General features: G+C 44.0%; 1 protein-coding gene across 1 annotated transcript in view; it reads left to right on the top strand.

Moving 5' to 3' along the window:
- The first annotated feature begins 4,625 nt into the window (after positions 1–4,625).
- Positions 4,626–13,104, top strand: part of KDM3A (lysine demethylase 3A) — a 49,223-nt gene continuing 40,744 nt past the window's right edge. The window contains exons 1-4 of the mRNA XM_006271493.4: positions 4,626–4,688; positions 4,918–5,158; positions 8,293–8,448; positions 11,685–11,786. Of these exons, the coding sequence (XP_006271555.3) occupies positions 4,970–5,158; positions 8,293–8,448; positions 11,685–11,786 (447 nt within the window). The 5' untranslated portion in view covers positions 4,626–4,688; positions 4,918–4,969. The remainder of the gene's footprint in view (positions 4,689–4,917; positions 5,159–8,292; positions 8,449–11,684; positions 11,787–13,104) is intronic.

Raw genomic sequence — 13,104 nt, 5'->3', positions numbered from 1 at the left:
AAAAGCGTGCACCAAATGCCTTTCTGTTAGTAGAAAAGGTTGAAATGTACAATTCTGTAGTTTTATCAGAGGGTTATATATATCTAGCAATTCCTATGAGCTGCAAAAGCCAGCATAAGTTCTGTTTTTCTAATGCTTATATACAGGCATTCAGAAGCTCCTTAACACAGTTTAATGAGGCATATATTTGTGTCATCTGTGGGTGAATAAATTTCCAGACCACCAAACATTTTTCTAAAATTACATATTTCCTTTTACATTATTGATACATAGAACAGATGCAAGGAAATACTTCAAGTAGATGTAAATTCCTTTGGAGGCCATCTGAATTAGCAAGCGTATAACCAGGCAAACAAAATATTAACCATTTTATCTTTTCATTAAACTGTTTAGTAAAAATACTGGGTTTTGAGACTGCTCCAAAATAGGTGATGGATTAAGTATATGTTGAAAAAGGTTGATCTGAGATTACAATCCACTATTACATAATACATTGTGAAGTCTTAAGAGGCTGGGATGAGCTCTTGTCAGATTTCCTACATGTCATAGACCACAGGATTTCACCAAGCACATCAAAATTGTAACTTCTAGTTTAGCTAGGTGATTTTAGAAAGAAATTCAATCTTGATTTAGTCTTCAGGGCTAATTCCAGACAGTCAAAAGGCTTGAGGCTAAATCGATTCAGTTTTTGCAGGTTAGTAGTCCAAGATGCAGCGATTAAATTGAGAAACAACTGGACACACCTTTACTTTTGATTCAGGAAATTCAGCCACATGCCTGCAGTGGCTCAGGCCAAAAGTCAGGGGGTGCTACAGCATGGCTCTCTGGCACACAGACAGCAAGGGATGTGTATTCACTTCCTCTTCCTGCTGCCCCCAAGGTCTCTGGGATTTTTGGTCCAGAATCACAGTAACAGGACTCTGCAGAGTTGATCATCACTTCTTCTTGCTTCCAGGTGCCTCTGGAACTTGTAGTCCACAGTCACAGACAGCAGTAACTTTCAGTAAGTTTAGCAGGGCAGGGCAGTTCTGTATGCAGGGGAAGCGGGGTTTAGCCAGGGGAAGAGGGATTTAACCGTACCCCCAGCCCCAGCCAGGATTTGTTTGGGGCTGGTGGGGGGGAGGAAGTCCCTTCCCTGCTAGAGCAGACAGCACAGTCCAGCCCAGGGCTGGAAAGCATGTTGGGATGCTGGCGGACTCTGATTTAACTTAAACCAGGAAGGGCTGGGACAGAAGTTTCATAAACCAGTTTGACCCAAATCAGTTAAGTCTGATACTACATTCAGCCAGGTTTATCTTAAACCAGTTTCAGCCATTTTGAAACTGGTCTATGTGCACTGAACTTCTATTTTGTTACAGGTTTAAACCAGTTTCTGATAACTTAAAACAGTTTGTGTAACTTCTGTCCCCAACCCATATGATGGGGAATCTATCACATCCCTTAGGGAAATGCTTTAACATTATTTCTCTTCACTATAAAAATCATGTGCCTTATCTCTAGTCTGAAACCATCTAGCTTCAGCCTCCATCCGTTAGATTTCATATGCCTATCTTCCCTTTTCATGGTGATCACTATGGGTGACTGGTGCCTCCTGAATTGGGGAGGGGGTGGGTACCAGATCACCAGTGGGGGAGGTGGGGGTTCCTCCATGGCTGATCACTGAGCCAGTAGTGAAACCGTAAGTGCACTTCCCACTATGCATCAGCAGTGATGATCACCTCTGGATGTTTAAAGTTTGAGGGAGTTTTTTTCTGTTGTGTTGTTTTGTTTTTGTCCAGACTTTCATTTTTTTGTGTTCTAATAATTGCAACTTCCTTTTCTCTGCTCTTGACAATCTTTCCCTATTCAAATCCTTTGAAAATGCTACTGCAAAGTTCATTTTCTTAGATCATCCCTGTGATCATGACACTCTCCTATCATCCCTTCACTGACCCCTTCTTACTCTTTCATATGAATCATAAACAGTTTGCTTTCACTTTCAGGGACATTCATGGCCAGTTTCCAACCTATTATCTCTCATTTAGTATGGAGAAATCAACTAGAGCTAAACTGTTCTCAGTGGTGGCAGATGACAAAACAAGGAACAATGGTCTCAAGTTGTAGCAAGGGAAGTTTAGGTTGGCTATTGGAAAAAACTCTCTCACTTGGAGGGTGGTGAAGCACTGGAACAGGTTGCCTAGAGAGGTGGTGGAATCTCCTTTCTTGGATGTTTTTAAGGCCTACCTTGACAAAGCCCTGACTGGGATGATCTAGTTGGGGATGGTCCTGCTTTGAGCATGGGGTTGATGTGGTCCCTTCCACCCTACTTTTCTGATTCTGTCATCTTCAATCAGTCCATGATGCTAGCCTCCATGGCACACTCATCAAATTTTTCAAAATAGCACTTTTGTGCTTTCTTTGTGCCCTCACATGAAGGAATAGCTCTCCATAGCATCCTCAAAACCTCTTCACTGTTCTATTTCACGTCATCCCCTGACAATGTCTACAAAAAAATTACAGACTATTGGTATGTATGACCACACTGACTGATACTGTCTCCTTGTTTCCCATCAGTCTTTGTTTTCATTTGTTGCCTCATGTCTTAGATTACTCACAAACTCACACAGGCAAGGGCTGTGTGAGGGGGAAGGTACTCATTATACCAAAAAAATTAGCATAATGGAGCCCCATAATTAGGGCTTCCAGGTTCTATCATAATACAAGACATTTGGTGGATTGGAATGCAGATTTAAGTTTCTGTCATGCTTTGCTATTGATTGTAGCAATTGAAGGTCCTATGTGCCAAATGGAATTTAATACTCTTTCTAAGTAAGCCTTTTTTTTTGCTTTCTTTTGATGTAATTAATTAGCATTCCCATAATATAGCTACAGTTGTGATTTAATTCTCAGGGAGAAGTCCACTGTAATTTCCATGTATGCCATCAACGTTGGTCAGATATTGCATTTTTCTTTGAATGAAGATGCTACAGAATACTGGTTGATATTGCTGCTGAAGTTCGTTAAAAGTTTGGGGATGATTGTTTTGGTTGTGAGATTATACAGATTATATATACTAATGTTTTTGTTCCTTTGTTGAAAGGGGATAATGGCTGAAGAAGGATCAGAAGGGAAGCTGTGAAGTGAATGGGTGGAAAAAGCTTGAGGCAGAAGGTGAAGCAGCCAGCACAAGTGAAGATGGTGTCTCTGAAATGGAAGCAAAAGAAACCAAACAAATGGTGGCAATGTTTAATGGGTAACGACAGTGTGGCAGACTCCCTGGCGCTGAGGTGGACTTCTGGGGGCAACAGAAGCATGAACCATCTTGAGTACTCCTTTCTATCGGGACGCATGCTGGTAAAGGTATGGACTGTGGTTTGTTATCTGCTTCTTCTCTAGCTGGAAGGAAACATGAGAGGTTTCCTATCCTGGGCACTTCTTTTGCCATTTTCCATTACACGTCTCACTTGACACCCTACTTTGGAAAAGCAGAAGCTGGCCAGATGGGTGTCCATGTTACCTTGAATTGCAGTCAGACTGCCTCATAGCACTGAATGAGACTTAGCCAAATCCTCAGTTTTGTGGAACAGAAATATTTGTTATAAGTGTACGCCGAACTGAGTACTTTACTCCGTTGGCTGCTAAGTGCTACGGCGTGCCTTTTCATAATGGTAAAAGCCACGACTAGCTCATCTATGCAGGGTAAGCCGTTGGTTGCCTCTGAAACGTGACAACTTGGTTGTATCGTGCAATTCCCTTTTGCTTGGGGTTTCTCCAAAGTCGAAGGCATCTCCAACCACAGGACCCCTTTCCCAAGGCACGGGATGCGCGTGTCCGTCCCACTGATTCATGAAAAGTGCAACATGCTGGGTGCTTACGGATGTCCCCATCTATCTCGCCATGCTGGCTTAAAAAATCAGAGAGCCTAGATGTCTCCATGGGTGTAAGCCAGTCGTCCAGCACAAGACCCTGGCCGCACCCTACCTTATCCTTTGCAACCTGCCAGGCTGCTAAACAAGATGGTGGCCTCTGCAAAGCCACAGCCTCGCTTCCATGTCTCCCCAGGCCCTGGCAACATCATTCCCTCTACTGCACATGCGCAGCGAATGCCAACAGCAGGTGCCACGCCCTTCCCTCTGCGCGCACGCGCACACAGCCCCCAACGCTCCCCCGCAGGTGCGTCCCACCAATGTGCGCCTGCGCAGACAGTCCTGCAGGTGCTACCCCTTCCCCCCTCCTATATCTGAGTACGCCGCGAACCGCACGTATAAGGGGCCCCTTCACGCCTTCTGCCTCCACCAGAGATCCCTCCGCCATCCCTTACTCATTCCCTTTAACTTGTCCCCTCAAAAATTAAAAAAAGGCCGCACGGATGTCGTAAGCGACAACCCTTCCGTTTCCAGGCTCGGTCTCGTCCTCGGCTCTTCCTAAGTGCGAGCGAGTCCCGGGACTCTTTTCTCTGCTCCCCGCGGAAGCATCTCTTCTCAACAGTACTTCACTGACAAGCCACCCCCGAGGTTGGCTCCGCCCCGCGACCAATGAGAGGCAGCGGCTGCTCGCGGGCCCTGCCCCTTTTCCCGGGGCGAGCCAATGAGCGCAGGGGGAGGCGGAGGGTGGGGGGTGTGAATGAGGGGGCGTGTGTGGGACAGCAGCAGCAGCAGTAGTAGGCGCTGGGGTTTGCTGCTGGCGCTGCCGGGCTAGGGCTGTGCGAGGTGGGGAGGAGGCTGCAGGCCTGGGGTGGGGGCAGAACTCCATGCAGGGATCTGAGGGCGGCCCCTTGGGCTCTGTTTCTTCATGCAAACTTCCCTCCATACCCGCTTCCCTCCCCCCCTCCCCTAGCAGACCCCCCCCTTCCCCCCAGCAACCTCCCCCACCCCCCCACTCCAGTGTGATCTGGTTTGCAGCAGTCGGGTGAAGTTTGTTCCTGTTTTCTCCCCCCAGCACCTTTGTTCCTTCCCGTCCTGAAGAGCTGCAGGCACCCCCATGAGCTAAAATGACGCTGGGGCTGCAGGGGAGCTGGCCCTTGCTGGTGGGCAAGAGGTTCCTCAGCCTGTCGGAGGAGGGGGAGGAGGAGGAGGAGAAGAGCGGCTCCTGGGAAACTTCGCCTGTGTCCGAGTGGCCGTGGAAATCGGGCAGGATCCGAGCGGTTTCGCACACGGATGTTTCCAAGCAGGACCTGAAGGTGGGTGGGAATTGTCTGGAAGGGCGAGCATGATGTTTCTTAGTCAGATGGTGATTTTTGTTTTGTTTTGTTATGGGTTTTTTTTGGTGGGGGAGGTCAGTGAACCAGGAAATATTATGAATAAACATAATCCATGTGGGTGGCAATATACACGCTGGTGTCGGAGGCTTCGGGTCTGCTGGGATGTTTCCAAGAAGCTGCAAGTATGCGTGTATCTGTCTCTGCAACAAATGTTGCTCGAGTTGCAAGGTGAGCAGATCGGCTGTGTTGCAGCCCGCTCCCTAGGCGTGGGGACAGGTCTTGTGTTCACAATTTGTTTTTGTGTAGAAAATCAAAGGAGTAGAGGACCTTCCAGTGCTGACAGGGTGAAAACAGGGGCTGCTATTGCAATACCTCTGTTATCTTCGTGTGTGGCATGGCATAATAGGTATTGACCCTGTTTTAAACGACCGTGGCTTAATGCATCAGACTATGGCTTCTTGGGTTTTGCAATATGGACCTATTAATTGTGATTGTATTAAAAGACAGCTTGAAACAAAATACTTCCATCTGCTTTGTTGCAGTTGCAGTAGGGATGTCATCTAGCAGCCAGTGAGATTTTTAGATGACTCACAATGTATTAGGGGGAAACGAGGAGGAGTTAGTAACATGTGACTTGCCAATGGGCCACCAGCAAGTCTTCCCTGATCTGTGAGCCCTACATGAAGTATGTGCCAAAGGTGGGCCTTTGTGGTAGAAAGGGGATTTTGTTATGTTTGGTATTTGTTCATGTTGGTGGCTGCTATATTTCAAGGTAAAATTCTTGTTGCCATTTTCTTTCTAAAATCACAGTGTTGTTTTTTTCCTTGACCTTTTTAGTGGGGAAACTCACTGATAATAATCAGAGTTCCTTTTCTTATTAAGGAGGTACCAAGTGGGTTTTATTAGCTTATTTGTGGTTAGTGTGTAAACTTTCTGACTTCGGATGAAGTTTAACTTTGAGAGGGCGGTATTGTAACCATATATAGTATGGTGGGGTGGAGTCTCATCCATACATGGCATGTTATGGGCGGCATCAAAGCCTTACATGGCACGGGGAGGAGAAACTGTTTATGGTGTTGTCCACATGGAGCACTCTCTAATACTAAAAAGGCAGAGGAGGAGGTGCTGCTGGGAACTTTGTAGGGCTTTGGTGTGAGCCCTGTACCTGGTTACGGCTCTGCTAGAAGAGCTTCTTTAATGCATTCTCCAGTATTAACATAAAAGAAGTTGCCAAGATGGCAAAAGATAATTGGAGCAACAAAGGCTGTTTCATATATAATGTTTCTGTTCCTAACTAACAAAGGAAAGTTGTTGCAAAAGGGTAATGTTCTGGAGAACCAAAAAGAGAAAGCAAAGCTTGTATGATGGTGTGTAGAGTATTTAGTCTCATGTAATATGTTTGATTCTCCTTTTAGTCTATTACTCCAAGTTCCTTTTGAGTAAGATCAAGTATAAAATTGTCAACCCTACCTGAATGTGTTTTTCGTGACCCTTGTTGATATCACACTTCAAAGTTTTTAAAATGTTCCTTTGGATATACTGTTGCCTTTTCAAGTAAAAGAAAACAACATAGTTTTCTGCTAAATTTGTAATTTGCTGAAGTTGGTTAATGAGATGAAACTGTTTCATTTTTTGTTTACATCTGTGATCTGCCTGTTACTACAGTACCGAAGTGTTTGGGTTGCATGTTGTAGGGCTGTGTTCACCAACCAGCGGATCTCGATCTACCATTAGATCTCAGAGCCTCTTGGAGTTGATCCAAGGCTGGGGTGGGGGGCTGAGTGCCTGCATGCATGCACGCACATGCGCGCGCCCCAGCCTAGCAGGTCAGTCCATGTGGGAGGGAAGGGACAGGGGCTAGATCAAGGCCCCGTGTTGAGGGACTGTGCTGCAGAGGCAGAAGCAGGTGTAAGTTGAGTGGGGCCCTGGCTGGGTGGGACTTACCTGCTGGGGAGGCACACCCCCAAATAATTTTTTCTTCCTCTACCTTGATCTGCTCCCCCCTTCTCTGCACAGACTTACCTGCTGGGGGGGGTGGCAGTGATGGTGCACGGTAGATCTTGGGTTGCTTTAAAATGCCAAAGGTGATCTATTTAAAAAGCTTGGAGCTCACTGTTGAAGGGGGTTTCTTCTAAGATATAGATAATCTATATTTGAGTGTCTTTTTAAAAAGATTCCAAAGTTTCATCTTAATACATTAAAAACATCTGATCTACCAAGGGTCATCTTTAATGCACGTAGATACAGACAGGTCTTGGAGGTTGCATTTCGTATCATACTTAATTTTTTTGCCTTTTCCATATCACTTTCAAAGGAATTCCAAAACCAGTTTATCAAGCTTAATGGCGATGCTTTCCTTATTTGGGCAAAATAAAATAACCTGTCAAAAATGCAGCTTTCTGGGTGTTTTTTGAGTCACCAAGTCCTGACGATATGCACCTAACAAAATGGTCAAAAAACGTTCAGTCTCACTTCACACTGTACATATTGACTGTAGCTCCTTTTTTCTGGCTCTTCTTTTGGGAAAAGTGAAATTAAGCTCTTCAGGGACTCTGATCTCTTTGTTTCTCTAAAGCAGCTGGTACACTTGAGTGCTGTAAAAATAGCAAGTGAAGATCTTGTGATATTGTGGCTTAGTATAAAAATAACTAAGTCTACTGCTCTCTTCTGTTTTAATGCAAAATTGTTTTATACTCTGCTCAGGAGTGATAGTGGAGTTCTGAACATGCACACTTTTTCTACTAGAGTCTGGCCCTTTAGAGAGAGAGAGAGAAGCAGGTAAATTTGAGATAAAACTCTTCCAATTTAAATATATTGCATATTATTGATGGGGTTAGAATTTTTTAAATTTAGTTAAAAGCTATAGTCCAGTCATTTTATAGTGATAGTTTAATTGTGAGACAATACAGTTATTGGGTGCTGTAATGATTAGCACTTGAAATTTAATTTTTGGAAAGCAATTCTTTTAATATGTTTGACTGTTCACACTGGCCTCTTGTCTTCATCCTTGTGCGACACATCCATGAGATTGTATAGAAGACATTTATTTGGTTTGCACAGTGTTTGTATTTTAGCAGCTGCTTAATGTGTTCTTTTCCCCTTTCCTTCTTCAGGTGTGTGTGGAATTTGATGGTGAGTCATGGGAGAGGAGAAGGTGGATAGAGGTATACAACCCGAAAATGAAAGGGTTTCTAGTTGAGCAGAAGTTGGTACTGGCTGAACGGAAATCTCAAGTTGCCTCTACACCTGCAGTGCAGTGGCCTGCAATGGCAAGTATCCAATTGACTTGATTGACTTTTTTTTGCATGATAATCTTTTAAGGCACTGTTTCCTATTTGCTTGTTTTGTGGGCTAGAGAACTCCTAAAGGCTTTTAACTTGGCTACAGTCAATGGCCCAACAAAATCTAAAATATATTGCTTTGAAGACACATTCTCTAAATGTAGAATAGATGTATTGAAACGACCCAGAACCCAACTTTGCCAATGTGGTTCTGTTTTTTTGTTGAATCCCATGTGCAGCCATGGTAGGGCAGGGTCTAATATGCTGTTATTGGAGGCAGTGTATGCCACTTTTAAATGAGGGGATGCCATGTATCCCTTCATACAAAGACACTTGTTCCCAAAACTGGTTTGGGAGTGAAGCTATGTCAAACTGTTTCTGCTCCTGGGATTTGAATTTGCATCTTCCACTTGCCAAAAAAATGCCCTAGCCCCCAGGCTATTGGCTGGCTAGACTGAGGGAACCCTCTACCCCTTCTGTTGAACCTGGGCAATGGCCAGCCAAGAATGTAAGATGTGGGGCTGGAGAGCAAACTAGAGGAACTTGTTTCTTGCCTTATGAGAGAGGTGCTTCCTTGGGCGCGTCCAGACGATCTTGAATGTTTGGTTCCCTGGGGACAAGTAGCAGTGGCCCACCTTGTGCAGCTGATGCTTGTACTCAGGGAACGCCTGTGCCACCTGTGCTTTGGCACGTGGCAAGTTACCCTGGGTGGGGTAGGAGCAGCTGGGGTCAGCACTGTGCCGGCCTCAGCAGACTTATCTGGGGTTCTGGGAGTCTCCTGGGGCTGCATCAGCAGTGGTTCTGCTGGATAGAGCCTGGCCAGCAGCCATTGCGCAGCTCTGGGCAGCCCAGCTCTGCTTTTGAGCGGCATACATTGCCCATGTATGCACTGCTCTGCTTTTATTTTTTTTCCATGGTGGTGTTGTTGTTTTGTTTTGTTGTTTTTTGTTTTTTGTTTGTTTTTTTTTTTTGACCCCTGGATATCCAGGGGTCAAAAAAACCTTCAGGGGGGTGGGAAGCAGAGCAGCACACACATAGGCAGCACTCCCTTTTTTACACGTCTGGTGCCATGTACCACATATCTGCGCTCATCTGGACACAGCCCTTGAGTTCTGTTTCCTAGTCCTAATACTGTTTTATCCAATAACTCTTTAATGCAAAATGCACAGGCTGTCCCAGGGGCCAGAGCGGCTTCCTCCATAGTATGCTGGTTGCTGTGGATGGCTACCAAAAGTTGTTTGTGGGGCAGACATGATAACATTAGCGTAACATAAATCAGGTTGATTTTTTTTTAAACTGTCAATTATGCTGTTAGCTGAAAGGGAAAATTAGAATTTAACCACATTGATAATTCAGCTAAAATGTTACACATTTACTTCAAATGAATCTTGTGAATGAATGCTCCAAAATACTATATAAACTACATACTGGATAGCAATGTTATTAATGACCTCACCCACACAGTAATTAATTACAAGCATTTATTCCAGAATATTTACAGGTAGGCTGGTAGATTCTAGCCATCTCATCCTTGCTGATACGAGCAGATCTAACTTGTACTAGCAAAGCCCCCCTCTCTCGTTTCATTGTATCTAGCTGGAAAGTTCCAAACACCTATCTTGTTATTCCCAAGGCATAAACTCCTCTTTCTTTGTTAATCCTGCTGACCTTTCTCCTGGAGCCAAATACCTAGACTTCCCTCCCCGCTTTCAATCTCCTTGTTATTATTGACTTACCTTTTTACCTACATTAGCACATCTGTTCTTCTCACTTCATCCATCCTGCCAACATTAACATTGTGTGCGTGTGTGACCATGGATTCCAGGCAGATTGTCATGCTTCTGTTTGTGATGATACAACATGCTATCATCTGTTGCCTAATTAGGTTACATTTCATAATTCCTACAAGGAGCTGATTGGCTGTCCCAAATTATTACCTTTAATAAGGGCCACTAGGTAACTGGGAGCCAGTAATAGCTTGTTTCCTCAGCAAAGAGTACCCCAGGATGAAATGGACTAAAGCTGTGAACATATGACTTGGGTAACTTAACCTATGTTTTAGTTGTACCTGATTTTTTTTCAAGAGGCGACTGGAAGTTGCTGTACTCCAGGGGTGGCCCAAAGTAGCACAGGCAGCCTTGTGTGTATGGCATGCAGCAGATAATGGAGGGGGCAGGCAGCACAGCAGGTGATAGGGCAGGGAGCAGGAAACAGAGCAACAGATCAGGCAGAGAGCATGGGGCAGGAAACAGAGAGCAGTGATGGATCAGGCAGGGCAGGGGGCTAGAAGTGGTAATTGGGGAGGAGAAGGGGCTTAATCTGTGGCATGTCAGCCAAAAAAGTTGCTTCCCCCACTGCTCTACTTCATAGTGGTATGTTTTATGTCCTCTCTACACCAGTATAAGTCGAAAGGCTGATTTGTGATGGTGTAAAGGTATTGTCTGCACCTTTAATATCTTAATTTGAAAACACCTAGGACTCGTAACTTAATTCTACATATGTGTGTGCATGCCCAAATTTTTGACAAGAGAATTCCCAGCATGACTTTTTTGTATGTGTCCTTAAATGTACTTCCTTGGAAAACTAAATACAAATTTAAGTTATTAGTCCATTATAAACTGCAAATGATGAGGAATTGTCTCATTCTAGTGCTAGTGGGAGGCTTATGCCTCCCTGAACAAGTTAGTAGGGTGCCACGCACCTGCCATCTGTCTAGTACTAGTGTTCTTGAATTACCGTTCTGCCATTGTGTTGTAAGTCAGTGTTGTCTCTTTAATAAAGGTAATGAGATGGTGGCCTTCTCTGGTGATATGGCTGCAGATAAAATACTTTGTAAAAGCTCACTTCATACAGAAAATGTCTTAAAATACAGTACTGCAGTCTGCCTTGCAGAGTTTTTTGCCTAATATCTGTGAAAATCTTTGAACATGAACTATTTATGAAATACTTAGTATATAGTTATTTTAAAACAAGACTAGCAAGAACTGTCACCTCAACTTGAATTATTTAACATTTTGAATGCACTAATAACTTCTTAACTAGTGGTATTAAATTTCAAAACATCTTTCTGAGATGTGCTAATGTCGGTAAAGTTGATATTCAAACAAGTAAAAGTGTCGTAATGGTTCATGAATTTGACAAGTATTTTAGCCTGAATTTTGAATAAAGGAGAAAAGGGCGAAGAAGCAGGGAAGAAAACTAAACAAGCTTCTCTTGTTTTCTAGATTTATGAATCCTTATTGGACAAAGCTGGCTTGGGATCCACAGTTTCTGTACGCTTTCTTGGAGAAGAGAAATGCATGTTTCTTTCTAAAGATCTTTTTCAGGTAACCTTATTTTGGAATAGCTCATAGAGGTTTAGGGAAAAATCTAGTTTTATTTGTCTAGGGTATTCACTGCTGAAACCTTACATAAGTAAAACCTTGAAGCAGATCCACATTGCTGTAGTTTTGAAAAATTGTTTTCTAGTATGGTGCTTGGGTATCTTATAAAAATCGCTATTAAAAAACCTGCAGATGATAGCTCAGTGCACAACCATTAGAAAATGCTTGGTGTGAATATAATTTATAAGTCTCCTGGTTCCCTGGCTGGTGAACTGTAGTTGTGCTGGTAAAATGGAGAACCATTGGTCCTCTGATTTATGGAAATAATCACCACCAGATTAGCAAGAAAGGAGTGGTGCATGTATGGAGTGGAGGATAGATGATGATTCCTACTATTAAACAGAAATTATTCACAACAGTTCAAGATAGGAAGGGGTGAAGAATAGAATGTAACAGAATTAGCTGTTAGTGTCAGGGGTTTAGGTTGTAGCCGTGTTGGTCTAAGGATATAGGCAGACAAGGTTCCTTGGGTGAATTTGATATCTTTTATTAGACCAACCCAAATGGTTGGAGAATAGTTATTAAGCAAGCTTTCGGGTCAAAAACCCTTTGTCAGGCTAAGGAAGCTGCAGCAGTGGGTGTGTGCTCTTCCTGGATGGGATGACAAGTGAAGAAGCCAGGGGCTGGGCTGGGCTGGGCTGGGGAGTCAGCTGCCAGGCAGATTGTAATGTATCAAAAATCCAATGTCTATGTTTAGTCCCTGATCTCTAGTATCCAGCAGGTTGATGAAATGGAGCTCATAGGCTCGTCTCTGGGATGTGTTGTGTAAATTTCCCTTGAGGATCAGGACTGAGAGATTGGAGAGAGAGTGGCCCTTCTGTGAGATATGTGCCCCCACCGGTAATTGGGTGTTTCTGTCTTTGATGGATTTCCGGTGTGCGTTCATTCTGGTGCGCAGTTGTTGTCTGGTCTCTCCTACATATCTTCCATCAGGGCATTTGGTGCATTGGATGAGGTATACTACAGCTCTCTGACACCACCTACTACAAAGAACTACAAGAAGATCCTACTCCCCTTTTTCACCAAAAAACTCAACAATACCATCAAATCATTTCCACCAAGATTACAAGAAAAACTACAGACCTTGATCCCCCCGCTACCTAACCCAGGGACTTTTTACATGCTCCCTAAAATCCACAAACAAAGGAACCCTGGCAGACCTATCATATCCAACCATGGGACCCTAACTGAGGAAATACCAGGTTTTTTTGAATCCATCCTAAAACCGCTTGTCACCCACAGAGCAAGTTTTGTCCAAGAC

Source organism: Alligator mississippiensis, chromosome 2 (genome assembly GCF_030867095.1).
Source record: "Alligator mississippiensis isolate rAllMis1 chromosome 2, rAllMis1, whole genome shotgun sequence".
NCBI lineage: Eukaryota > Metazoa > Chordata > Crocodylia > Alligatoridae > Alligator > Alligator mississippiensis.
This window is presented reverse-complemented; position numbering and strand designations above follow the sequence as displayed.